This window comes from Oncorhynchus mykiss, chromosome 5 (genome assembly GCF_013265735.2).
Source record: "Oncorhynchus mykiss isolate Arlee chromosome 5, USDA_OmykA_1.1, whole genome shotgun sequence".
Classification (NCBI taxonomy): domain Eukaryota; kingdom Metazoa; phylum Chordata; class Actinopteri; order Salmoniformes; family Salmonidae; genus Oncorhynchus; species Oncorhynchus mykiss.
The window spans coordinates 55046250-55071989 of record NC_048569.1 but is presented as its reverse complement, the minus strand read 5'-3'; the positions used below and the strand labels follow the sequence as shown (position 1 = coordinate 55071989).

The window sequence follows — 25740 nt, the reverse complement described above, 5'->3', positions numbered from 1 at the left end:
CTGGGATCGAGGTATTGCTGTATCAATGTGGCAAGTGCAGCATGAATTAACTTGGTCATTGGTCTCACAACAACTGGATAATTGCAAAGAATTACAATTGCTTTTATGTTCTGCTTAAATGCAATCTCACATAATGGAAACCTTGTATAGCATGCCTCCATGCAATCAACAACCCCTGGTAAGATCTTACTTTTTATAGTGTGCAAGAAAAGCTGTCACAAGTTCCCCATCTGAAGGCAATGAGGCAAATTGGAGCCTCGACTACTTGCTATTGTTGGCGAAGATTATCTAGACTTTGCCTCTCCCTCTGCTATTGGATAGCCTCGAGCCCATCCCTGTGTTGTGATGAGATGACACAAGAAGGGTGCAGTTTCCTCACATGTACAGCAGTGTCGTGAGTTTGGAACGTGCGTTGTCCTAGCTGCCGATTTGCAGTGGTCATAAACTGTACAGCACAAGCGGAGAATAGGTCTGAGAAAATTGTAATTGTGAATGCAGCTGAACGTTTCTTTAGGATTTCACAGCCGAGGCCTTGCAAGAAATCCTGTTGGCGAATGTTCTGACCTCACAGGTCCCCTAGCCCGTGTAGGGATGTATTTTGGAATTGGATGCCAACCACCCTTAATTAAAACCCCTACGAGTAGGGAGAAGCCCCTGACTGCAGTTCGGGGCCGGGCTCACTGTGGGCGGAGTCAAACGCATTTAACCCGAACCCTGCGAGAAGCACCTGACTGCATCAGGTGTACTTGGAAGTAGAAGGTGGAAGATAGCTGTCAGAGCGTTATGGACAGAATGGACAACTTTGAACAAGTAATTTTTGGGGCTGAGCCGAATTGGACAGTGATTCTGACAGCCACTGCATGCGGTACAGGTGCCTTGATGCTTTTCCTGAATTGGTTCAGACACAAACAGTCTTGGAAGAAAATTCAGAGGGCGAAAGCCCGAAAAGAAACGTCACTGCAACGAGCAGAGCTTGCTGTCCTTCAGTTCAACGAATCTGTAAGTTTGACTTTAGTTTAGCAAACGCTAGCTAACAACCTCAACGAATGAACATTCAACCCTGCTGATAAGTCAGTCCGACACAGCTGTGACTCTAGCTTGCAGATAGCCACCCCAGTACTATCACAACATCTTCATGTTCAAACCAGTTGCCACTTAGTCATGCATGTATGTATTGAAAGGAGGAGTAAGTATTTGAGGACCCTACCTGAAATGGCATGACATTTCATTTTGATTTTCAGAGCGAGTAGCTAGATAGATATCTGGTGGTGTACCTAATGTTCATTCTCTTCCCTCTTTGACTCCCATGTCAGCACCCTGAAACGGACACCTCTCTCATCCTCTCACTGTCACTGGCGGAGCTGTCCAAACAACTGAAGGGCGGAACACTAACTCCAGAAGCTGTGTTCCACTCATACGTGGAAAAGGTAATGCACAACTCAATCAACACCCCCAGCAATCACATATACTGTAGGTTACTCCAGCTTTTTGTAATGTGGAATTTTGTGGACTGCATTATTTCTATAGGTGGTGTGTTTTGTTTTCACTGCAAGCATTGGTGACATTGTACTCCTGCAATGTTTTCTGCAAATCATTAACCACATTCTAACCTGTTTATGTTCCATGGGAAGTTGAGCCCTGAATTTGGGGATTTTTTTGTGGGATACACAAGGCAAGTCTAGGTCTTGTAGCATATTTTGGTTAAACTATCCCCAATTCAATGGAATTACAACCCTCTGCAGTACATTCATCCATCACGTGTGCGGTGCACTCTTCCATCACATGTACAGCTGATTTTCAAGATCTTGCACACTAATGAGATGCTGTAGTGTAGTAGTGTGGGCTCTGAGGCAATAACTAAATGCTTTCTGGTAAGTTTTGATTACAATACTGACTGGGGTGAATATATTTTATGACATTCTTTTTTTGTTAACTTATAAATAGTATCCTACAGCAAAGCCTGTTTACATAATTTCTAACTTGTTAACAATTTCTGCTAGTTAGTTTTTGCTACCATGCTGGTTTTAGCTTGCTTGAGCCTGCTAACATAGGAGTGTTAATTCAGATGTTTTCATACATGTTTCATTGTAAAACATTTATCTTACAAAGGAGTTGTTTAATCTAACTGCTTAACTAAAAAAACTCAGCAAAAAAATTAAAATCTTCTCACTGTCAACTGCGTGTATTTTCAGCAAACGTATGTGTAAATATTTGTATGAACATAAGATTCAACAACTGAAACATAAACTGAACAAGTTTATTGGTTCCACTTTTCTGGGCTCTGTTTATTTACTTAACAAATAAAGATCACTCAAAATGTGCACTTGTCTCCTGAGTTCTTCCCCGAACAAAAGAAAGACAGGATCTTATATACCCAAGTGATCTATGTTAAACCTGCACGTGCAGCTAAAATGACATGTTATTCTTATTAACACAAGATTTCTGAGAACCAGTCTCAAGTGGTATGCAAATCTGCCCTTGTTTCAGAGAAAAACAGTCTCTCTGTGTCTTATCACCCTCAGTCCCTTTTCTCACCTTCTCTCAGACGTGGGGCTGCAGGTTTTGGCAGAGAGCTAGACACAGACAGAGGCCTCAATATTCAGCTATACAGTGAGCATAAGTACAATGGCATGTAAACAAATTAATAACATCATAATCACTGGTGGGAGTCTTTAGAATTTTAGTCCTTCAAGTTCCACAGATATGTGACTAACAGAAATGGAATAATGTGTCCCTGAACAAAGGGGGAGTCAAAATCAAAAGTAACAGTCAGTATCTGGTGTGGCCACTAGCTGCATTAAGTACTGCAGTGCATCTCCTCCTCATGGACTGCACCAGATTTGCCAGTTCTTGCTGTGAGATGTTACCCCACTCTTCCACCAAGACACCTGCAAGTTCCCGGACATTTCTGGGGGAAATGGCCCTAGTCCTCACTGTCATAATGTTGGGGGAGGTTTATGACCCACATAAATACTTTTCCCCTTTTTCTTCTCTACTCTACCGATGTGACTATTGAAAATCCCTTTGTTAACATAGAGCGTCTGGGAACATCAAAAAGTGGGAAACGGGACCCTATTTTGTTAATCCAGCCAGTTGAAAATGCGCTTTGGTACTTAATGAATATGTCATCAGTAGGCGTCTGAGACATTATTACTAATGACAGGATGACAAACTGTATCTTGGAAAGTCGACACATTCCAGCTATCAGATTCACATGGAATAGTTGTGCAATTTAAATGTTTTAAATATTAAACTATTTGTGAAAAGATTAAATGTAATTTTAGTTTGAACCACAGGAGCCTAACGAAATTAGCATTGACTCTCAACGTGAAGGTGACAACCTAAACGGCGGAAGGATGAATTTCAACTATACCAGTCAGAATATAGCTTAAAAGTATGGCCACTTGGTATGAACTTTGAACTCTTATTCAGTCCAGAAGTGATACCTCCTAGCCATGGAGTTAGTAGCAGCCGCTGTGAACATGGGCTAGGAAAGGACGGACGACGTATTCAATCTAACACACAACGATACTACAACGTATCCAGTTTACCACCAGAGACATTCTTCAAAGGACAAGAGATCCCTGCTGGGCAACGCCGCCTTCTATCTACGACCAATCTACCGAAGCGTAGCTCAGAGTAAATATTTATTGCATTTTCCTTTTTCAAATGGCCGGTTATTTAGTATGCATAAGATACTCTATTTACAATAGCATAGCTGCATACTGCCCGATAGACAATATTTTTGTTCCTCGATCTTCCCGCTCTTTCATTCAAAACCCAACCCCAAATATGCTGGCAAGAGCATCCTGTCTGGTGCAGAGATCAACAAGGCCTATGGTGTCATCACTACCGTGTCTCGCCACATTGGCTTGGAAGAGGGCAAGGTTCTTGGCAGTCTGTCGAAGTACACTTCCTAGCAAGTGCTTTGGGATGGAGATGCAATATGACAGTCGTGTCAACATACACTTGAAGTCAGAAGTTTACATAGTTTACAAATGCATTTAAACTTCACTTTTCACAATTCCTGACATCTAAGCCTTGTAAAAATTCACTATTTTAGGTCAGTTAGGATCACTTTTATTTTAAGAATGTGAAATGTCAGAATAATAGTAGTGATTTAGTTCAGCTTTTATTTCTTTCATCACATTCCCAGTGGGTCAGAAGTTTACATGCACTCAATTAGTATTTGGTAGCATTGCCTTTAAATTGTTTAACTTGGGTCAAATGTTTCGGGTAGCCTTCCACAAGCGTCCCACAATAAGTTGGGTGAATATTGGCCCATTCCTGACAGAGCTGGTGTAACTGAGTCAGGTTTGTAGGCCTCCTTGCTCCCAAAAACGTTCAGTTCTGCTACCAAATTTTCTTTAGGATTGATGTCAGGGCTTTGTGATGGCCACTCCAATACCTTGACTTTGTTGTCCTTAAGCCATTTTGCCACAACTTTGGAAGTATGCTTGGGGTCATTGTCCATTTGGAAGACCCATTTGCGACCAAGCGTTAACTGATATCTTCAGATGTTGCTTCTATATATCCACATAATTTTCCTCATGATGTCATCCATTTTGTGAAGTCCTGCAGCAAAGCACCCCCACAGCATGCTGCTGCCACCCCTGTGCTTCACGGTTGGGATGGTGTTCTTCGGCTTGTAAGCCTCCCCCTTTTTCCTCAACATAACAATGGTCATTATGGCCAAACAGTTCTATTTTTGTTTCATCTCTCCAAAAAGTACGATCTTTGTAACCATGTGCAGTTGCAAACCATAGTCTGGCTTTTTTATGGCTATTTTGGAGCAGTGGCTTCATCCTTGCTGAGCTGCCTTTCAGGTTATGTCGATATAGGACTTGTTTTACTGTGGATATAGATAACTTTGTACCATTTTCCTCCAGCATCTTCACAAGGTCCTTTGCTGCTGTTCTGGGATTGATTTGCACTTTTTGCACCAGTACGTTCGTCTCTCAGAGACCGAATGAGTCTCCTTCCTGAGTGGTATGACGGCTGCGTGGTCCCATGGTTTTTATACTTGTGTACTATTGTTTGTACAGATGAATGAGGTATCTTCAGGCATTTGGAAATTGCTCCCAAGGATGAACCAGACTTGTGGAAGTCTACCATGTTTTTCCTGAGGTATTGACTAATTTCTTTTGATTTTCCCATGATGTCAAGCAAAGAGGCACTGAGTTTGAAGGTAGGCCTTGAAATACATCCACAGGTACACCTCCAATTGACTCAAATGTCAGCCTATCAGAAGCTTCTAAAGCCATTACATAATTTCATGGAATTTTCCAAGTTGTTTAAAGGCACAGTCAACTCAGTGTATGGAAACTTCTGACCCACTGGAATTGTGATAGATTATTTCACTGTCTGTAAACAATTGTTGGAAGAATGACGTCATGCACAAAGTAGATGTCCTAACCGACTTGCCAAAACAAAAGTTTATTAACAAGAAATTAGTGGAGTGGTTGAAAAATGAGTTTTAATGACTCCAACCTATGTAATCTTCTGACTTCAACTGTATCTCATCAGCCCCCTGGTGAGGCTCTTTCCCCCATCATCCTCCAAATCCCACCAACATCAGCCGCCTCAGAGGGCAACTGGTCCTAGTTTGGGAACACACACACCAAAGCATGCAACAGGCTGACCAATACAAGTGTTGGAAAATTGTTGGCCATCCGGGCAATTTTGAGGCTTTTTGAGCCTGACAACCAGCCATCCTCAACAAGGTTGGAAAGTGATGGTGAAGGTGAGGCCTCAGTCTGATGTTCAAGAGGTTGACGTTGAGGTCAAAAGAGAAGACATGGAACCCTGAGAGGAAGACAACCAAAGCTTTAGTATGTTCAGTGAAATCATCCCATGTGAAGAGTCAACTCATTTAAAGTTCAATTTGTAACTAAATGTTTTTTAATTTTCTATTGGAAGGATATAATAAATTGCAATTGTCTAATTATGTCTCTCTATATGGTAAATATATCCAATGAAAAAACATAATTTAAATGGTATTAATATTTCCCATATATTCCTGTTAATTCCCACTGAAAGTTTCCACCTGAATATTCCCCAAAATGTGCAACCCTTGTCACAGCCAACACAGCCCTGAAAAGGCCTATGCATTTATGATGACATGCCTGAATTATATTTGCACTGTTTACAAAACAATGCAGCACGATCAGTCATTGAATGGCTATCACACAATAGGCATCATGTATTTTGGGGCATGCTGCTGTGGTGATCAGTCTGTCCTGGTCCCAGAACTGTTTGGGATCTGTTTTGTGCTCTTGTTGTAGCAATGACCACAGGAGTTGGCAAGACAACACAAACTGATCTGGGACCGGGCTACTAAGACCTTTCAATCTACAAGTGCTCCCATTGATCCCCCCCCCCCCCCCCCCCCTCTGTGTTCCCACAGACATTGGAGGTGAATAGGAGACTGAACTGTTGCACTGAGGTCCTGCTGGAGAGTTGGGATCAGCTGGAGGATATTGGCTCTCACAAGGATGGTCTTCTTTATGGGGTCCCTGTCAGCATCAAGGAAAATATTGGATATAAGGTGTTGATTAGGTGTCACTTCAGTGTCTTTCATTAATTGTTATTTTTCCCTGTAAATATAGCTGGGATTTCCTAGTCAGATTAAGCCTAGTCCTGGACCAATGCACTTTCAATAGAGATTCTCCATTTGAGCGTGCTTGTTAGCCCAGGACATTGGCTTAATCTGTGTACAGAAAAGCACCCCCATAGTAGGCCTGTGTCTTTGTTTGTGACACAGGCTCTACCAGTATCATAGTTCTGGGTTCAGAGATGTTCATGTCTACTGAAATAGTTTATTTTTATTGTGAATTATTTACTTTTTATCTTCCTGTTTTTGTATTTAGGGTCATGACTCTACGTGTGGCGTGATCTGTAAGTTGGACCTTCCTGCCACAGGGGACAGTGTGCTGGTTGAAGTGCTGAAGAGACAAGGTGCCATTCCCTTCGTCAAGACCAACGTACCCCAAAGCCTGCTAAGGTGAATAGTTGTTTTAGACTTGCAAATGCAACAAATGAGATTCAGAATATAATTTGTGTACCATATACAATGTCAACTGATGAATAAACATAATACACTAGCAATACATTGACATAGATAGGGTAACAATGGCTTTAATGTGCCACACACTACATTAGGTGATGTAATTTAGTGCAAGAGCTATGACTTGAGCAATGTCATTGAGGAATTTGTGAAGACAATCATCAAAGTCCAATGATCAGACTAGTCTGCACCCAGAGTAAAGCTGATTGGTCACCCCGTGACTAATGTTCTTAGCAATCAGTGTTTTCACCCACATCTCTGTCTTGTCCCCATGTCCAGCTATGACTGCGGTAATCCCATCTACGGTCTGACTCTGAATCCCCATAACCCTCAAAAGACGCCCGGGGGTTCATCGGGCGGGGAGGGAGCGCTGATCGGAGGAGGGGGCTCGGTCCTGGGCATGGGCTCTGACATTGGGGGCAGCATACGCATCCCTTCATCCTTCTGTGGGATCTGTGGCTTTAAACCCACGGCCAACAGGCTAAGGTGGGTGGGTGGGGGGGGTGCGTGCATGTGTACGTTAGTGGGTCTGTCAGTGAGTCTTGTTGACAACCTGTGAGGACTTCAGTAATATTTTACAATGTTCCTAACCTTGAGCACAGTTCAAGAACGATTGCATCACAAGACATTTATTTCCTCTGTAAAAGCATAATTGAGGGTGTGAGTGTAGCTGGTGCATCGAAGTCAGGTGCAGAGATGAGTGGACAAAGCACTTTACTAAGGCAATCATTTGCACAGAACTTAACTGCACCACAAAAAAAAATGGCCAACGAACAAGTGAGGCAGCACAAAGTACAGGTAAATAAAATAAACCCGGCGCAAACCAGCCGGAAGCGTGCACCAACCTCAACAATAAACAATTACACACACGGACATGGGGGGGGGGGGGGGACAGAGGGTTAAATAACGACATGTAATGAGGGAATAATGACCAGGGGTGTGGGAAAACAAGACAAAATGAAAGGTTGATCGGCGATGGCTAGAAGACCGGTGACGTCGACCGCTGAACGCCGCCCGAACAAGGAGAGGGACCGACTTTGGCGGAAGTTGTGACAGTGTGTGTGTGAGTTATTGACCTGATGGGCTTGGTTAGATATTGACTTGTTTTTTTTTTTTTTTTTTTTTTTTCAGTTCGCGAGGTGCTTCCTCCTGTAGCCGGGGCCAAAAGTCAGGTAAGGCTCAAACGTACAACTTTCCACCCTGCACATGTATAGCTAAATAAATTGAATGTTTTCTTGAACCCCTCCATCATAACGCCTACATACATAGAGAAAATAGGGAGCAGAGCTCTTCTGTGGAAAAAAATGTAGAAATAGTATCAAAAGGATGCTCATTACATAGTCATTTTGGGATAGTAACAACATAATAACAGATGTTATTGTTACCTTTTTAACAACTGACTCGCCACTGTCAAGATGACACCAATTGTTTGTGTTCTTGTTCCAGTGCTGTCGTCCTTTGGGCCCATGGCAAGGGACGTGGATGGCCTGGCTCTCTGTATGCAAGCTCTGCTCTGTGACCACATGTTCAGACTGGACCCTACTGTTCCCCCAATCCCATTCAACCAACAGGTGGGATCTTTCTCTGTCATAGGGAGTAGGGTGATGTTGCCCCTAAACGCTGAGTCATTTCATTTAAAAAAAAAAAAAATTTGTGGGAGTTTAAGCTGATCCTAGATCTGTACATAAAGGAAAATTCATCCTGGAGCCTTTCGTAGGATACATATCATTGTTCAATGGATATCCCTGAAGACAAACAAATTATATTATTATATTTAGTGATGGGCACCCTTTTGTAAAATCTAATGATATCAGTTGCAATTGTTTTATTATAACATATCAATGCATATTGATTTTACACAAAACATTGCAGCTGTCTGAATGTTCACTTTTAGTTTTTACTTCCACGGATCTGTGAAGTCGAGACAGCTGCTTGTTGATGTTCTGGTCTGAATGTTCTAGGAGCTTAACCTACTCAACCAGTTTGAATACAATGAGAAGCCCATGAACTGTTGCTGGATCATCAGCAGGCAATTTAAGTAGGATTATGATAAATTGACAGCCCGTGAGAAGGTCTGCTGAGAGGGTTTTGTGCATGCAGCAACAGTCGTGTATGCTTTTTTTTTTTTTTTTTTTTTTACATAATAGTGTAGGTTGACAAGAATAAACCGATATTACAATATGCCTTGCTCTTATCAATATCTATCAAATGATAGTGTCCATATCAAATTATTGAAATTGGATGCCAAAATCCATTATAAGGTACATTATGCAGAAAGGACCTATACACCCCCCCCCCCCCCCCCCCCCCCCGGCAATCTACATTCTCCTATGTATCAATACTGTGTTCTTCCTCTGTTCTCCAGGTATACCAGCGTTCCAAGCCCCTGAGGATCGGGTACTACGAGAATGACGGCTATGCCATGCCCTCTCCGAGCATGGGCCGAGCCCTGAGGGAGACCAAGGCGTTGTTGGAGAGCGCAGGGCACACGGTGGGTAACCCCCAGCTCCAGACTGATCTACTTTGCTTACAAAAAGTATTCACACCCCTTGACTTTTTCCACATTTTGTGTTAGACTGAATTTAAAATTGATTAAATTAAGATTTTGTGTCACTACCCTATAATGTCAAAGTGGAATTATTTTTTCAGAAATGTTAACAAATTGTATTAAAAATAAGTATTCAACAACCTAGTTGTTATGGAAAGCCTGTGATTCAGGTGTAAACATGTGACTTGTTAAGCACAAGTTATATCGACTCGCTCGGTGTGCTCTTAAGTGTTTTACATTATTTGTGAATGACTACCTCATCTCTGTACCCCACACATATAATTATCCGTAAGGTCCCTCAATCAAGCAGTGAATTTCAAACAAAGATTCTATGGGATTATAATGACAGAACTACGTGAGTTTGTATTTTGAATTTTGTGGTCGCACATTGAGATTTGTGGTTGCAAGTACGATTTGCAAGTGTGATTTATTTTGCATGTTTGTATAATGATGTGTGCAAGATTTAAGTGGTTGCTAACTTGTAACTTGACATTTGAACACATTCAATAAGATTTGGATTATTACAAGTCCATTTCCAACTATGAATATACTGCTGTGAATCAAAAATTATCTTGCAGAAGAGGAGAGGGCCTAGAACCGAGCCCTGAGGGGACACCAGTAGTGAGAGTACGTGGTGCAGACACGGATCCTCTCCACATCATCTGGTAGGAGTGGCCTGCCAGGTGGGATGCAATCCAAGAGTGTGCAGAGCCTGAGACGCCCAGCCCTGAGAGGGTGGAGAGGACGATCTTGTGGTTCACTGCGTCGAAAGCAGCGGATAGATCTAGGAGGATGAGAACAGAGGGGAGAGTGTCAGCTTTGGCAGTGCGTGGAGCCTCTTGTGTCACAAAGAGCAATCTCATTTGAGTAACCTGTCTTGAAGCCCGAGTGGTTGGGGTCAAGAAGATTATTCTGAGAGAGATAATGAGAAAGTTGATAAGAGACAGCATCCTCAAGTGTTTTGGAAAGAAAATAAAGAAGGGATACAGGTCTATAGTTTTGGACGTCCGATGAGTCAAGTGTTGGGTTCTTGAGGAGGGGAGCAACTCGGGACATGCGCTGAAGTGAGGAATGGGCAAAGGTCTCCAGAGATGGTCCGGAAGAGGGGATGGGGTCGAGTGGGCAGGTTGTGGGGCAGCCAGACCTCACTAGTCGCAAAATTGAATCTGGCGAAATAGAGGGGAGAAAGAGGTTCAAGGTGTATGGTAGTTCTGTGTGAGTGAGACCAGTGGATTCAATAGGCTGAGTGAATGAGTAGCGGATGTTGTCAACCTTTTTTTTCAGAGTGGTTGACAAAGTTGTCCACAGAGAGGGAGGGGTGGAGGATTAAGGAGGGAGGAGAAGGTGGAAATTGTTTAGAAGGTTGGGTTAGAGACAGAAGCTTGACATTTTGTGGTAGGGAGTGGTTTTGGCAGTGTATACAGAGAAAGAGAAGGCAGAGAGGAGGGCGTGAAAGGATGGTTGGTCTTCTGGTACTTTAGTTTTCCTCCATTTTCTTTCAGCTGCCCACAGCCCTGTTCTGTAAGCTCGCAATGATTCACTCCGCCATGGAGCAGGAGATGAGGTCAGAGCCGGCTGGGAGGAAAGGGGACAGTGCTAGTCATAGGATGCGGAAAGGGACGAGTATTGTCGAAGAGGCAGAATCAGGAGACAGGAGGGAGAAGGATTTAGCAGAAGGGAGAGATGATAGAAGAGGAGAGAAGATTGCGACGGCACATGACCATCTGGGTAGGGGCCTAGTGTTGGGTTCGAGACCTGTTTCATTACATTGGTGTCAGAAGTGGGATCGGACCTTGCATCCACGACAGTGCGTGTGCTTGGCAGGTGAATGCGTTCCTGTAAGACGTCGAGTCGCAAGTTGGCGCGGTGACGCTCTCTTTGAAAGGAGGGAGTAGTGTAACGACCCTGGGTTTATAAGCGCGGATATCGATTCTGCCGCTTGAGCATGCATTTGCGGCACAGTCGATAGCACGCTGGACTTTGGGGTAGAAGGTCGAGACCTGCTCCCTGCTTGTTTCATTACATTATTATTGAAATTCCATACATTTTGAAGGATACAAAGTCAAATATGTTACAAAAATCTATACATCCTTAAAACATGGAACACTAAACATCACAAACAGGCAAACAAACACATACAGGGTTTTTACGTTCAAAGAAATTTGAAAAGCTTAAGAGGGTCCATTGATCTCAATAACTTATTCTTACAGTGCATACTATTCAATGTGGTAAAGTAATTATTTAAGGCTACCTTAAAAAATATAGAATAAGAAGTTGTTTTCCTTAAATACAGGTCAAATCAAATTTTTACTTGTGAATCTTTCTACAAATCTCTTGGTAACGTGACAACAGTGACGGGAACTCAGAGCGCGCGCAGAAACTATGCAAGTATCTTTTATTCACAGCAGAATATTCATAGTCTTAAATGGACTTGCAAGCATAATTTAATTTAAGAATTATTACAAGTCTTATTGAATGTGTTCAAAATTAAAGATGCAACAAATCTTTCACTCATCGTGATAAAGGTTTGCGAAATTTAAAATACATATTTGGGAGTTGTACATGCAACCACTAATCTCAATGTGCGATCACGAAACTCAAAACACAAACTCGCGTAGTTCTGTCATCTTTATAATCCCATACAATTCAACCACAAAGACCAGGAAGCTTTTCCAATGCCTCACAAAGAAGGGTACCTGTTGGTTAAAAAAAGCAGACATTGAATATCCCCTTTGAGCATGGTGAAGTTATTAATTCCACTTTGGATGGTGTATCAATACACCCAGTCACTACAAAGATACAGACTACCTTCCTAACTCAGTTGCCGGAGAGTAAGGAAACCGCTCAGGGAGTTCACCATGAGGCCAATGGTGACTTTAAAACAGTTACGGAGTTTAATGGCTGTGATAGGAGGAAAACTGAGGATGGATCAACAACAACATAGTTACTCCACAATACATGTACTAACCTAAGTGACAGAGTGAGAAGAAGGAAGTCTGTACAGAATAAAACATATTCCAAAACATGTGTCCTGTTTGCAATAAGGCTCTAAAAGTAAAACTGCCCCCCCAAAAAATGTGGCAAAGAAATTAACTTTATGTCCTGAATACAAGGCATTATGTTTGGGAGGAAATCTGATGTGATTTTTACATGTATTGACTCAGTGGTGTGAATACCTATGTACATTTGCTAACATTTCTAAGAACATGTTTTCACTTTGTCATTGAAATCAGTTCAATACATTTTGAATTTGGGCTGTAACACAACATGATGTGGAATAAGATGAGGGGTATGAATACTTTCTGAAGGCACAAATGACCAGAGCTTGGTTGAACACTTATCAGAGACAGATTTACTTGGACTGCCGAATAACCGAAACAAAATAATGTGGATGTTAATTCCTTTACAGGTCGGTCCATGACTGTATTGATATTAAATTGTATTACTCTATCTCATCTCACTCTCTGTAGTTGGTTCCCTTCAGTCTCCCCAGGCTGAGCTATGCCATGCATGAGCTGGTTCTCAGGGGTTTCTCAGGCGATGGATGCGCTACCATGCTCAGCAACCTGTGAGTCAGTCAAATCACCCTGGATTGTGTTCAGTTGGGCACACCATAGAAAAACATTTTGAAATGCGAAGCGACAATGAGTATTTCTTATTGGAGTCAATGTAGTCCCTCCCTGTTTCAGTCCGTTTTCTTCCGTTTAGTTCCTAATGAACACAACCCTGGTAATCCCAATGAGTTAAACCAGAACATCCCTGGGAGAGAAATGAACTATCCAGTATTCACACTAAAATGATAAAAACTAACTTTGTTGTTTGGTGTTATTGTAGGAAAGGAGGGCCTGTCGACCCGTCTCTGCGGGTTCAGATTATTCCGTACGGTTTACCTCGCACTGTGAAGAAAATTCTATCCATTCTGATCAAGCCCATAGTGAGTGCTCTCCAAGTCTGCAGCATACAGAGAGGGAGGTTAACTGTATTGTGATGTATATCAGACTGCTAATGTTATATTTGGCTGATACTTCTGTATGTCAATGGTCTTATTTTTTCCCTTCAGTTTCCTCGTATAGGTGCCTCTATGGAAAGCCTGTGTGGAGCTAGGTAAGAAGAACCTATGTATATTCTTCCAATTGGATTCATATAATTATAAAACCTAACATCCGATTTGGACCATAATTCTTATGGTCCCTGGGTGTCAAAAGCCACCCAGGGACCCCTCACACCCAATGCCAAATCCACCCCAGGGAATAATTTAAATAGGATGAAGAAGCAATAGTCCAAGCTGCAGCTCCATACTACTTGTCAGACATAGATAACAGATACTGTATATTGGTTGTTGGGTTGGTAGGCATGAGGTTTGGGGGGTGTCTGTGGGTGGCTTTTAATAATTTGTGACTCGTTTCAGGAAACTAGGCGTATGTCACAGGTCACTACTTCACAGGAGTAGCATTTGAACTTAAACATTTTTTTAAATCAATCAATTTTTTGGGAGAAATGCCTTCTGGAACATTTGAACTTTCTTGTGCCTTAATAACACGTGTATTCCATCTGTAAATACAAATAAAATTGTTAAATTACGAGCCTAGTAGGTTTAGCCACTGAAAAAGACAGTAACCTTCCTTCTAGACTTGATTGGCTGAGATAATGGATGGGCTGGACATGCCCGGAGATGAGTTTGGATTGGTCTGCTGTTAGACCAGATCATCTGAAGAAATTGACCATGTAATTATGAAACTTACATATATTGGTAGTAGAAAGGAAACACACTCTGTTTAAGTATTAAAATTATCCTTTAGTAATACAATTGCAGGTGGATGTTGGTACAGAGTACAGTATATGATCGCTCTCCCCAGGTTCTGCGAGGTGTCTAAGATATCCTGCAACTTATATGCTGTAGGTATAGGTTCATAACAAGGTGATATTTCACATCAGATAAGTCTAAGCATCTTCTGCCAGGTGGAGGTTTCCATCAGGCCTGCGGTGGCCTTGTGTTCTCAGAAACCCAGTCGTATTTTCAGAACCTCCGTCACGGTGGGACCCAGACAAGAGGAGTATGAGTGTAGGCGGTTTCCACCTTCTGATAGTGTCTGCAGGCCATATCACTCAAAACAGGTGTTAACACGCATACAGAGGTCACCTGAGAGGAGACCTTAGTTTATCATCACACAAATTATTAACCCTTTAAAAGGTATGTGGCCTTGGTTTAACTTCTTCACTGCCATGTAGATTGCTTTTGTCTATAGCGTGAGCTGTACAGTATGTGTTTGCAGTCCTTTCTCCCATGCCGTTTTTGAAAGATATAACGTTAACTTTTGTAGTTCTCGATAGCTTTGCTACTTGATGCCATGAATTTAGCAGGTGCTTTTGAAAGATCTGTGGGACAAGCTACTTTCTGCACATGCCAATGTAGCTACAAATAAAACAGAGTTAAATGGTTCCAGTCTGCCGTGAAGCGTTCATCTATGTATACGGGTAAGAGTCTTAGCCACATTTTTCAGATGTAAGTTTCTAATTGTCTCAAAATTGTTTTTATTGCAATGAATGAATTTTATTATTGTGTCAAATAGGCAACCAGTCCCTGAAGGGATTAATTGACGCAAACAAACATTACAATAATTCTGAGAATTCTTCTCCCGTTCTTTGCAGTGCGCTTTGCATAAAGGGTGAAAAAAATGTAAAAATCAATACATAATAGTAAATACGGTTATCCAAACAATAATTATATCCTTAGAGCAAGTTAAAGCGTACTGTTAACTAGCAAACATTAGCTTCTGGCTCGCTAGCTAATGTTACGTGCATGATCTGTGTAGTATTATTCAAATCAGAAATCCATTTGCATTGCTAGTTATAGCCTAATGTTCGCTAGCTAACATTGAACCTAGCTTGTTAGCTTTAGCTACCTGAAGATTCATACTATAGCTATGACAAATCAAACTTATTTGGTCACATACACATGGTTAGCAGATGTTAATGCGAGTGTAGCGAAATGCTTGTGCTTCTAGTTCCGACAATGCAGTAATATCTAACAAATTCACAACTACCTCATACACACAAATGTAAGGGATGAATATGTACATATAATATATGGATTAGCGGCATAGGCAAGATGCAGTAGATGGTAAAGAGCAGTATATACAGTTGAAGTCAGAAGTTTACATACACTAACTTGTTTTTAAACCACTCTACAAATTTCTTGTTAACAAACTATAGGTTTGGCAAGTCTGTGTGCATGACACGTAATTTTTCCAACAATTGTTTGCAGACAAATTATTTCACTTATAATTCACTGTATCAGAATTCCAGTGGGTCAGATGTTTACATACACAAAGTTCACTGTGCCTTTAAACAGCTTGGACAATTCCAGAAAATAATGTCATGGCTTTGGAAGATTCTGATGGGAAAATTGACGTAATTTGAGCCAATTGGAGGCATACCTGTGGATGTATTTCAAGGCCTACCTTCAAACTTAGTTCCTCTTTGCTTGAGGAGACACGTTCTGTCTCCTAGAGATGAACATACTTTGGTGCAAATCAATCCCAGAACAACAGCAAATGACCATGTGAAGATGCTGGAGGAAACCGGTACAAAAGTATCTATATCCACCGTTAAACAAGTCCTATATCAACAAAACCTGAAAGGCCACCATCGATCCACGGTTTCTGGTTAGGAAATGTTTTAATAGTCACAGTGGGTATGACCTTTCCGATGCACTTGCTAATAAACTCGCTCACCGAGTCAGCTTAGCCTCAGACAACAACATTGATGTGTATCTGGAACATATCCCAGTCCACGTGATTGAAGTGATCCTTGGACAGACCTGTGCACAGGTGTTTCCTGTTTTAGTTTGTCTGTAGGCTGGGAGCAACAAAATTGAGTCATGGTCAGATTTGCTGAAGGCAGCGCGGGGGAGGGCTTTGTATGCGTTGCGGAAGTTAGAGTAGCAATGATCCAAAATGCTAGCAGCCTGTGTTCAGCATTCGATATGCTGATAGAATTTAGGAAGTCTCGCTCTCAGGTAAACTTTGTTAAAGTCCCCAGCTACAATAAATGTAGCCTCAGGATGTATGGTTTCCAGTTTACATAGTCAAGGGAAGTTCTTTCAGGGCCGATGTGGTATCTGCTTGTTGGGGATATCCACGGCTGTGACTAATCAAAGAGAATTCTCTTGGTTGATAATGCGGTCGGCATTTGATTGTAAGGAATTCTAGGTCAGGTGTACAAAAGGACTTAAGTTCCTGTATGTTGTTGTGATTACACCATGAGTCGTTAATCATAAGGCATATACCCCCGCACTTCTTCTTACTGGAGAGATGTTTGTTTCTGTCGGCGCAGTGCATGAAGAAACCGGGTGGCTATCGACTGACAACATATCCCGAGTGAGCCATGTTTCCGTGAAACAGAATTTTACACTCTGTCTCTCTGTAAGTCAACTCGTGCCTTAATTTTGTCCATCTGGTTATCTAGAGATTGGACATTGGCGAGTAATATGCTCAGGAGCGGTGGATAGTGTGCTAGCTTTCTGGGTCTGACCAGTAGGCCGCTCCGTCTGCCTCTCCTGCGGTGACCGCGTTGTTTTGTGTCGGCCTCTGGGATAAGATCCCATGTCCAGGGTGGAGGTCTGAAACAAAGGATCTGCTTCGGGAAAGACGTATTCCTGGTCGTAATGTTGGTAAGTTGTCATCGCTTTTATATCCAATAGTTCTTCCCGGCTGTATGTAATAACACTTAAGATTTCCTGGGCTAACAATGTAAGAAATAATACATAAAATAATGTATAAATAACAAATAACTGTATAGTTTCCTAAGGACTTGAAGCAAGGCGGCCATCTCTGCTGGCGCCAATGTTTGTATTAGTAGTAGTATGAGTTCGGGTTATCCCGGTACATTGTTTAGCTTGCTAGCTACATTTCTGAACGAAAGACTACTTTGGACATATTATTACATGACCCATCAAATTAGCCAGGTGTGTCTGGGGGTGATTATGGCCATCTATTGTATTTCATGAACATGTGTACATGTCTAGACAATAGTGACCTATCCACTTAGCTAGATGTGCCTGGGGGCTGGTTATAGCCGTTCCTTCACATGACCCTTTAATTTAGACAAGTGTGTGTGTCTGGTAAGCGTCATCAAATAATAAAAATAGTTGTACAACATTTTTGTTTCTGGACACTTTCTGTTGTTGATATTGCTACTATGCAAGTAACCACTTCAGTATTGTTTACACCTTCGGTATCCTGTGCATGTGAAAAATAAACGTATATTTTATAGATTTGATATAGTGTTTGTTTACCACATGTCCTTGCGTGAATCCTTAGAGATGGGTGGGGCTAAGGCTTAAGAGGGTGTGAACGATTCTGAATAGGTGTAGACAAAGAAGAGCTCTCTGGTATTGTAGGTGTAACAAAACATTAAAGTTACATTTTCTCAAAAGTGGGGTTACAAGCAGAATGACTTTCCCATTGTTCCTCAACTGTAGTGTATAATATACCATTTTCTAGCTCTCTCTACTTTTTTCCAATGTAAAAAAAACCTCACAATTTTTAAAATTTGGCCATTTTTAAAATAAGACCGAATCGAGGCGGTCAGTCACATTTTATTGAATTCCCCATTTCTTAGTCAATGGTAGTTATATGTTTGGTTCCAATTAGATGTTGGGTAGTATATTTATTGAAATATTATGTGAATCCTAAAACTTTTAAACTGGCCAATTTTGCAGAAATGCTAATCTTATGTTTTTAACTCCAGAAATGATTTCATAACAATCTGAGATGGCGTGTGTCATGGCTTGCTGAAATGACATGGGAAGACACTTAAAAAAAAAAATATATATATATATATATATATATATATATATATTTATTTCAATGCCATGGTATGAAATGCAGAATCTTCATGACTCCATCACTTCCTTTTTTCACCAGCTCTGTGCAAGACCTGTGGAGACAGCATGCGGATGTGGAGGTACTAGACATTTTGAAGTTGTGCCATCTCTGAGTTTCCTGATGGTCTGAGAGGAGGCACAAATTGTGTCCTGTAAATGTATTTAAATGTCTTCATTCATCTCGTCTCTTGTTGTAATACAGAAAAACAGAATGGCATGGATTATTGTATGCCAGTCACTGGCAATGTTATATTGTTCAACTAAGCTTGCAGCATGATAATCAATTTGACAAAAAACCTTCTGAGGGAATGTTGTGTGGAAATCAGTGCGCTGAGGAAAATGTACAGTAGTTCTGTCTGTGTTCCAAGGACTACATGCACGAGGTGATGGCAGAGTGGAGAAGGTGTGAGCTGGACGTGCTGCTCTGTCCCATGATGGGTCCCGCCTACAACCATAACTACCCTGGGAAACTCACCAGTACCCATCTCTCCTCTTTGATCTCTTATCAAATGGAATATAGATTTAACTAGCTCTTTAAGAAAACAATGTTTTATGAAGCTTGTTTTTTGTTTCAGTCATGACCATTTTTTAAAATGTAGAATCACCAGTTGGAATTGTTATGAATTCACCTGCTTTATTGAACTATGGGTGGATGTATTATTGACCCAGACCCCCCCGCCCCACCCCTTCTCTCTCTTCAGGTGCGGTGTCCTACACCATCATGTACAATCTCCTTAACTTCCCTGCTGGGGTGGTCCCTGTCTCCAAGGTAACAGCAGAGGACGAGGAGGAACTCAGGCACTACAAGGGCAACTATGGGGACCTCTGGGACAAGCTCTACAGAAAGGTACAGTCAAAGTCACAAACACACTCTTCCTCTTAAAATATTTACAGGATATTTAGCTATTTACGAACTTACCGCCATCCGGACTTGAAGTGGCCATTTTGTCCATGCCAGATGTCACAACCTGTAGCCTAACTGGTGAATCTTAGCCTGTAGTTCCATTGTAACCAGTAGATGGAAGCAGAGGCCTGTCCTGGTTGCTGAGTTGGAACTCAGGCCATTGGGCCCGTATTCAAAAATAATCTCAGAGTAGTGGTGCTGATCTAGGATCAGCCCCTCCTGTCTATATAATTGTATATATTATTCTCTAAAAAGGAAGACTGATCCTATACCAGCACTCCTATAGAAATTGTTTGTGAATACGGTCCCTAGTCAACATGCGTTTGGTTGGGACTGACTGTTTGTGTGTGTTTACAGGCGGTGACTGGTGGAGAGGGGCTGCCGGTGGCTGTACAGTGTGTGGCCCTGCCCTGGCAGGATGAGCTCTGTCTGCGCTTCATGAGAGAGGTGGAGAGGCTGTTCAGAGAGAAGAAGAAATGAGAGAGCGAGAGAGATGGATGTACTAAGAGGTGGAAAGATAGAATGGTAAAAAGGACCTGTTAAATGAATCAATATAAGAAAGTCACTGTGTTGTTGAAGTAGTAAAAGGAATAGATAACATTATTCTTATGCTGCAAGGTAACTTGAATAGGGTCCCCTGGCCCAAATAATAGTAAAAGTCCTCAGAAAGCAGGTTGGAGGAAGGACTGATCCAAGTGCACTGAGAAACACAAATGACTGTTCCTTGGCTGCTAACATGTCACCTAACCTCAAATAGGGATACAAATACATACATATTTTCTTACACACAAGAAAATTGGGAAATTCTGTTTACCTCAGTCGATTTAAAAATAATAATAATAATAATAAAAAAACGCACTAATGAAATGACTTGGTATTTTTAAATTATAGTCACCTTATGCACTTATTATTATATAGGAAAATTCATATAAATATATAGTATGTCTGATTTTCATGTCTCAAATTAAAAAACTTTGTTAACTATGTAGTGCCGTTTGTGTCTGCATGGTTCAGGAATGAGAACATTTGTCATGGATTTCTCCCCTTGAGGTCAAGTGTCTACCAAATGTGACATGCACTGCAATGTAATGCTTTTAGATAGCTGAGATATAATATGGTCACTTATGTACTTCTCAATACATGCTGCAATTTTAATACAGAAGGATTAAAGACGACACTAAAATTGCGTCAATCTGAATGATTGTGTGTTGACCGTCATTTATTCATCCAATACCATCGATCTTGTCCATTTAGTGGGCTGTGCGAATGAAAACCAGGACAATAGTAACAGCCTCTGCCACTCTCCTCCTCCAGTCAATCACTAACATTCTGGTTCCTTTATCTCAGCCATTGTTGCATGAACAGGCACAACAACATTAAGGGGTGGAAGTTGTGTAGCTGGCGTCTTGCTAACGTCAGACACTCTGGAAAATGACGACGCAGTCTGTCTCGGTTACTCAGACAATCGTATTGGACATGTGTAATGAGGAAATGGCGTTTACTGTATATATAGGTAGCTGCCAAAATAAAGGAAAAACTTGAGTGATACAAAGTATATTGAAAGCAGGTGCTTCCAAACAGGTGTGGTTCATGACTTAATTAAGCAACTAAAACAACTCATCCATTTATTTATTTTACCAGGCAAGTCAGTTAAGAACAAATTCTTATTTTCAATGACGGCCTAGGAACAGTGGGTTAACTGCCTGTTCAGGGGCAGAACGACAGATTTGTACCTTGTCAGCTCGGGGGTTTTGAACTCTCAACCTTCCGGTTACTAGTCCAACGCTCTAACCACTAGGCTAGACTAACCACCCTGCCGCCCCATGCTTAGGGTCATGTGTAAAAATGCCCATCTCAGTGACTTTGAAAGAGGGGTCCCAAAAAAGCATGGGGGGTATAATAAGTCTGTCACCAGGTCCTGTTGAACACTTATGGGAGATTCTGGAGGGGCGCCTGAGGGTTTTCAACCACCATCAACAAATTATGGAATTTCTCATAGAAGAATGGTGTCGCATCCTTCCAGTAGAGTTACAGACAAGGCGCATTGAAGCTATTCTGGAGGCTCATGCCCTATTAAGACACTTCCTGTTGGTGTTTCCTTTATTATTTGTATATATTTTTATTTAAAGTTGTATACCCCTTTTTTATCCCCAATTTCATGGTATCCATTTGGTAGTTCCAGTCCTGTCGCTGCAACACCCAGACGACGATGGGCCAATTGTGCGCCGCCCCATGGGTCCCCTGGTCGCAGCCGGCTGCGACAGAGCCTGGATTTGAACCAGGGTCTCTAGTGGCACAGCTAGCACTTCGATGCAGGGCCTTAGACCACTGCGCCGCTCGGGCGGTGTGTTTCCTTTATTTTGGCAGTTGCCTGTACCTCTTCTTCCGATCTTTGCTTTTCCTCCATCTGTATTTCTGCTACCGCACCACTCTGTTTGGCACTTCTAGAGTTCTGCTGTCCTCTCTCTTACTCTGTGTTTTGCTTCACCTCTACCTCTTTTTCTCTTGCCCCTTTCTGCCACAGCCCTCCTACTTCTATCTCTCTCACTTTCCACTGTGGCTTCCCCCCTTCCCCTCTCTCCTATATTCCCTTCTCTTTTTATTTCTCTCCCCTTTACCCCTTGCCATAGTTGGCCTGCTCTTTCCCTCATAGTCCGTCCTCTCTCAATTTTTACCCTCTTTCTCTCCTCTCTCCATCTTGGTGCCACAGATGAGTAGCACAGATCATTTTCCCTGTGAGTGATTACTGCATCGCCTCAAAAACAGGACATATCTTTAGCGCAGCAATATATAAGGGGGACCTAATGACACATGGCGTTTCCATTGGCATGGCCAGCGCGCTGCGGCCGCCGCGTATTGTGATTACCCCCCCCCAAGTATATTGTAAATATGTGTTTTCGTTTTTACATAAATTTACATGTTTTTCAAACTCTCCTGGGATGGGAGGCCATTAGGGGACAATGCATTTTGTTTTCCATCGTGGTGCATTCCTATTCTCTTTGTTATTCCATTATTGAATATGAAATCATATCTGTTAGACTGAGGTAGACACATTAGGCAGGCGAGGAGGAGAGTGTAGATTGAGAGGTAGGGTTATTAGTGTTATCTGTGTCAGAGACATTCTGGATGTTTCATTCAGTCAGGGAGCATTAAGCAGTAAGATGCGGGGCGGGGGGGGGGGGGTGGGTCCCCCGGTCTCTTCAGAAGAACGCAAATCCCTACAGTAACAGTGTGACACACACACTCGTTCTTGCTCTCTCACTCTTTTGTCGTTCTCTAACACAGCATTAAGTGTTCTCCTTATTTTATTTAACCTTTAATTTTAAGTCATGCTGAAACCAAGGCCTCTTTCACAAATGAGCCCTGTATACATATAAAATGCTTGATTTCAAACTAATCAGGATGTCATTTTTCAATAACGTTAGCTGATTGTAGTTCTGACTTGATTGTAGTTCTGACTTGTGTTTTAGTAAGACTATATTAGGACCGCCTCAGTTTCAGCACAACTTTATTTTCAATCTCAGCAGGGCTAATTCTACGTTTAGATGGTACAGGGAAGACTCAAACCGGATGTCATTGTTTTCAATGAGAGACCGACGGTAAATGCCGTTGAGGCTGGCGGTGAATGTCGTCGGCCACCGCGGTAGAGGGGACTTCCAAAATGTCAACTTTTGCCGTCTGCTGTGGCGTTGTTTTCTACCAGATATTTGATTTGCGCTGATTATTTTCTGAAATCACCGTAGCAACTCATAGGGTCGTGCTGGCTTGCTTTCTTGTCCCGCTATGCCGACTGGTATGACAGTTTTTGCGTTCCTCGTCTAAAGATTGAAAGAAGTTGTGCTGAGACCGAGGCTTCACTAATATGGACGCCGTACTCCTGAGGAGTTTTCAGAGTTAGAGCTCAACACTCGACTGCAGATTTACCTGGCTCCAGACCAAGAAGACAGAACATAACAGGCCATCTAACAGGGAACCTCTACCAGTGCCTCTAGCAGGGATCTTTTTATGTTCCAGCTCATTGGTAGGAAGTCCAAACACCTCATTTACAGAAATCTCAGGCTATGAGATCAGGTACTTTAAAAGCCATCCCAACCCATTCACACCCCGCTCGGGTGCAAACGAATAACAATACGATATTGCCCCAACTAAACTAGGATGATTCTGTCTTAATGTGCCATTTCAGGGACCAAGGAGCCCCTTGGTCGTTATAGTGCCGTAGACTCTCAGGTAGTAATGTCTGTCGCAACACGACTCTTGCCTTCCAGATGATCAAAGTCACGAGTTCTGCCTCTGAGACCTGAAAGCCACTTCCAAAGGGATATTGGATGGAGTGAGATTGGCAGCTTTCAGGACTTTGGTCCATTTCATCTGCCATTACTCCCCAATAGGAAGAGCCAGCATGTGGAGAGATGGAGGGAGGAGCGGAATGGGAGATTACCAGACAGCTCATACAGGTGTACATGGAGTAGCGTGCAGGGGCCTTTTTCTTTTACACCAGCCAACGCACAGCGCTTCTTGCATGGGGGCTGGGATGTCTGAGGTATATGCTCACTCAATTTCTCTATGACGGGATTAGCCAAGAGCTCTGAATGATTTCCTCCAATTCTGTGACTCAACAATTCCGTGATCCAGGTTCTAGCGGCTTTAAGAGCCGCTATCCCAACTTTGAAAAGCTTACCCTCTGGACAAGGGACACTCTGTTTTTTTTTCTGTTTTTTTTTCGAGATGGTTCCGCTTCCCTTTTTCTGCTGCTTTCAGGCGTTCATCACCTCCCCTTTCCCTCTCTCCATCCCTCTCTTCTCACTACCTCACCATCTCTTTCCCCTCTTGTACATCTGCTAGGTTGAGTTATTTTTTTCCTCTTTCTTCCCTCTGGTGGCTCGCTTGGCCCACGGCCCTTATAGCCAAATTGGTTTACATTGGGGAGATAAATGCACTGCAAATGCGCTTAAACACGTACAGTCAAAAATGCAGACAGTGCGTGTCAGGATTAGCACCGAAGTCAGGGGGAGAAAGGAGAGCGTCTCGGCTGCACAAAGCTGGGGAGCCGCTAGCGAAGCCTGCAGCTACAGGCCGTCTCATCCACTTTTCAGAAGAAAGAGGGAAGGATTTAGCATTTGCATGCAAGTCTGTAATTCCAGGAATTATAGGAACTTGTCGGCCAACAATCAAACTCCTTACGCTGTATTGTGAAAGTATTGTTTCACACGGGTGAGCAGACCTGGGAGTTACTATATGCCGATGTTGGAGGGAGTCTTGGGGACTAGGCCTAGTAGCTGGTCTAGGATCAGTTTCCCTTGTCTTGGTGATGCTCTGTAGGGGAATTAGTAGCAGCCCATACCCTGACCTTGGGATTTTGGCTTCCCCAAAGTTAGATAAACTTGCGGATACCATTTTTATGTATCTGCGTGCAGTTTGAAGGAAGTTGCAAAGCACCTTGACCGCGCCTGAGCAGCTAACAGCTCATTACAGTTTCAATTAATGATTTTCAAATGGCACTTATGTGTGTGTATATGTGTATGTATGTATGTATGTATGTATATGTATATATATATATATATATATATATATATATATATATATATATATATATATATATATTCAGTCAATAAAAAAAAATGTGTACACTTGATTTCAGTTCATGTTTAATTACTTAACCTACCTTTACATTGTCCTTTTGATTCCATATTATAAGGAGAGCAGAGCAGAGGTTGCTGACTTTTTTTATGATTGTGTTTAATAAAACCAATTGATTATAGTTTCAATATGATTTTTAGCCATTTTGCCACAACTTTGGAAGTATGCTTGGGGTCATTGTCCATTTGGAAGACCCATTTGCAACCAAACTTTAACTTCCTGACTGATGTCTTGAGATGTTACTTCAATATATCCACATAATTTTCCTGCCTCATGATGCCATCTATTTTGTGAAGTGGACCAATCCCTCCTACAGCAAAGCACCCTCCCAACATGATGCTGCCACCCGTTTTACTGTGGATATAGATACTTTTGTACCTGTTTACTTCAGCATTGTCACAAGGTCCTTTGCTGTTGTTCTGCGATTGAATTGCACTTTTTGCACCAAAGTACTTTCATTTCTAGGAGACAGAACGTGTCTCCTTCCTGAGCACTATGACGGCTGCGTGGTCTCATGGTGTTTATACTTGCGTACTATTGTTTGTACAGATGAACGTGGTACCTTCAGGTATTTGGAAATTGCTCCCAAGGATGAACCAGACTTGTGGAGGTCTACAATGTTTTTCCTGAGGTCTTGACTCATTTCTTTTGATTTTCCCATGTCAAGCAAAGAGGCACTGAGTTTGAAGGAAATACAT

The 25740-nt window shown here is 42.0% G+C and overlaps 1 protein-coding gene across 1 annotated transcript; it reads left to right on the top strand.

Annotated features, from left to right (window-relative positions):
* Positions 1 to 51: 51 nt before the first annotated feature.
* LOC110524068 (fatty-acid amide hydrolase 1) lies at positions 52 to 20266 on the top strand. The gene is made up of 15 exons (XM_021603380.2): positions 52 to 999; positions 1314 to 1427; positions 6407 to 6547; positions 6870 to 7003; positions 7346 to 7552; positions 8198 to 8238; positions 8513 to 8637; positions 9432 to 9557; positions 13085 to 13182; positions 13449 to 13548; positions 13675 to 13718; positions 18542 to 18581; positions 18870 to 18978; positions 19203 to 19348; positions 19763 to 20266. The coding sequence occupies exons 1-15, from the start codon at positions 784 to 786 to the stop codon at positions 19883 to 19885; spliced, it is 1764 nt and encodes a 587-aa protein (XP_021459055.2). The 5' UTR covers positions 52 to 783; the 3' UTR covers positions 19886 to 20266.
* Positions 20267 to 25740: the final 5474 nt, after the last annotated feature.

What these genes read in the sequence shown, in the direction of transcription:
- LOC110524068 (XM_021603380.2), top strand. Translation starts at nt 784, where the DNA reads ATGGACAGAATGGACAACTTTGAACAAGTAATTTTTGGGGCTGAGCCG. An exon ending in GCTACCATGCTCAGCAACCT is followed by an intron (nt 13,183 to 13,448) that starts GTGAGTCAGTCA and finishes GTGTTATTGTAG; the next exon opens with GAAAGGAGGGCCTGTCGACC. An exon ending in GGGACAAGCTCTACAGAAAG is followed by an intron (nt 19,349 to 19,762) that starts GTACAGTCAAAG and finishes GTGTGTTTACAG; the next exon opens with GCGGTGACTGGTGGAGAGGG.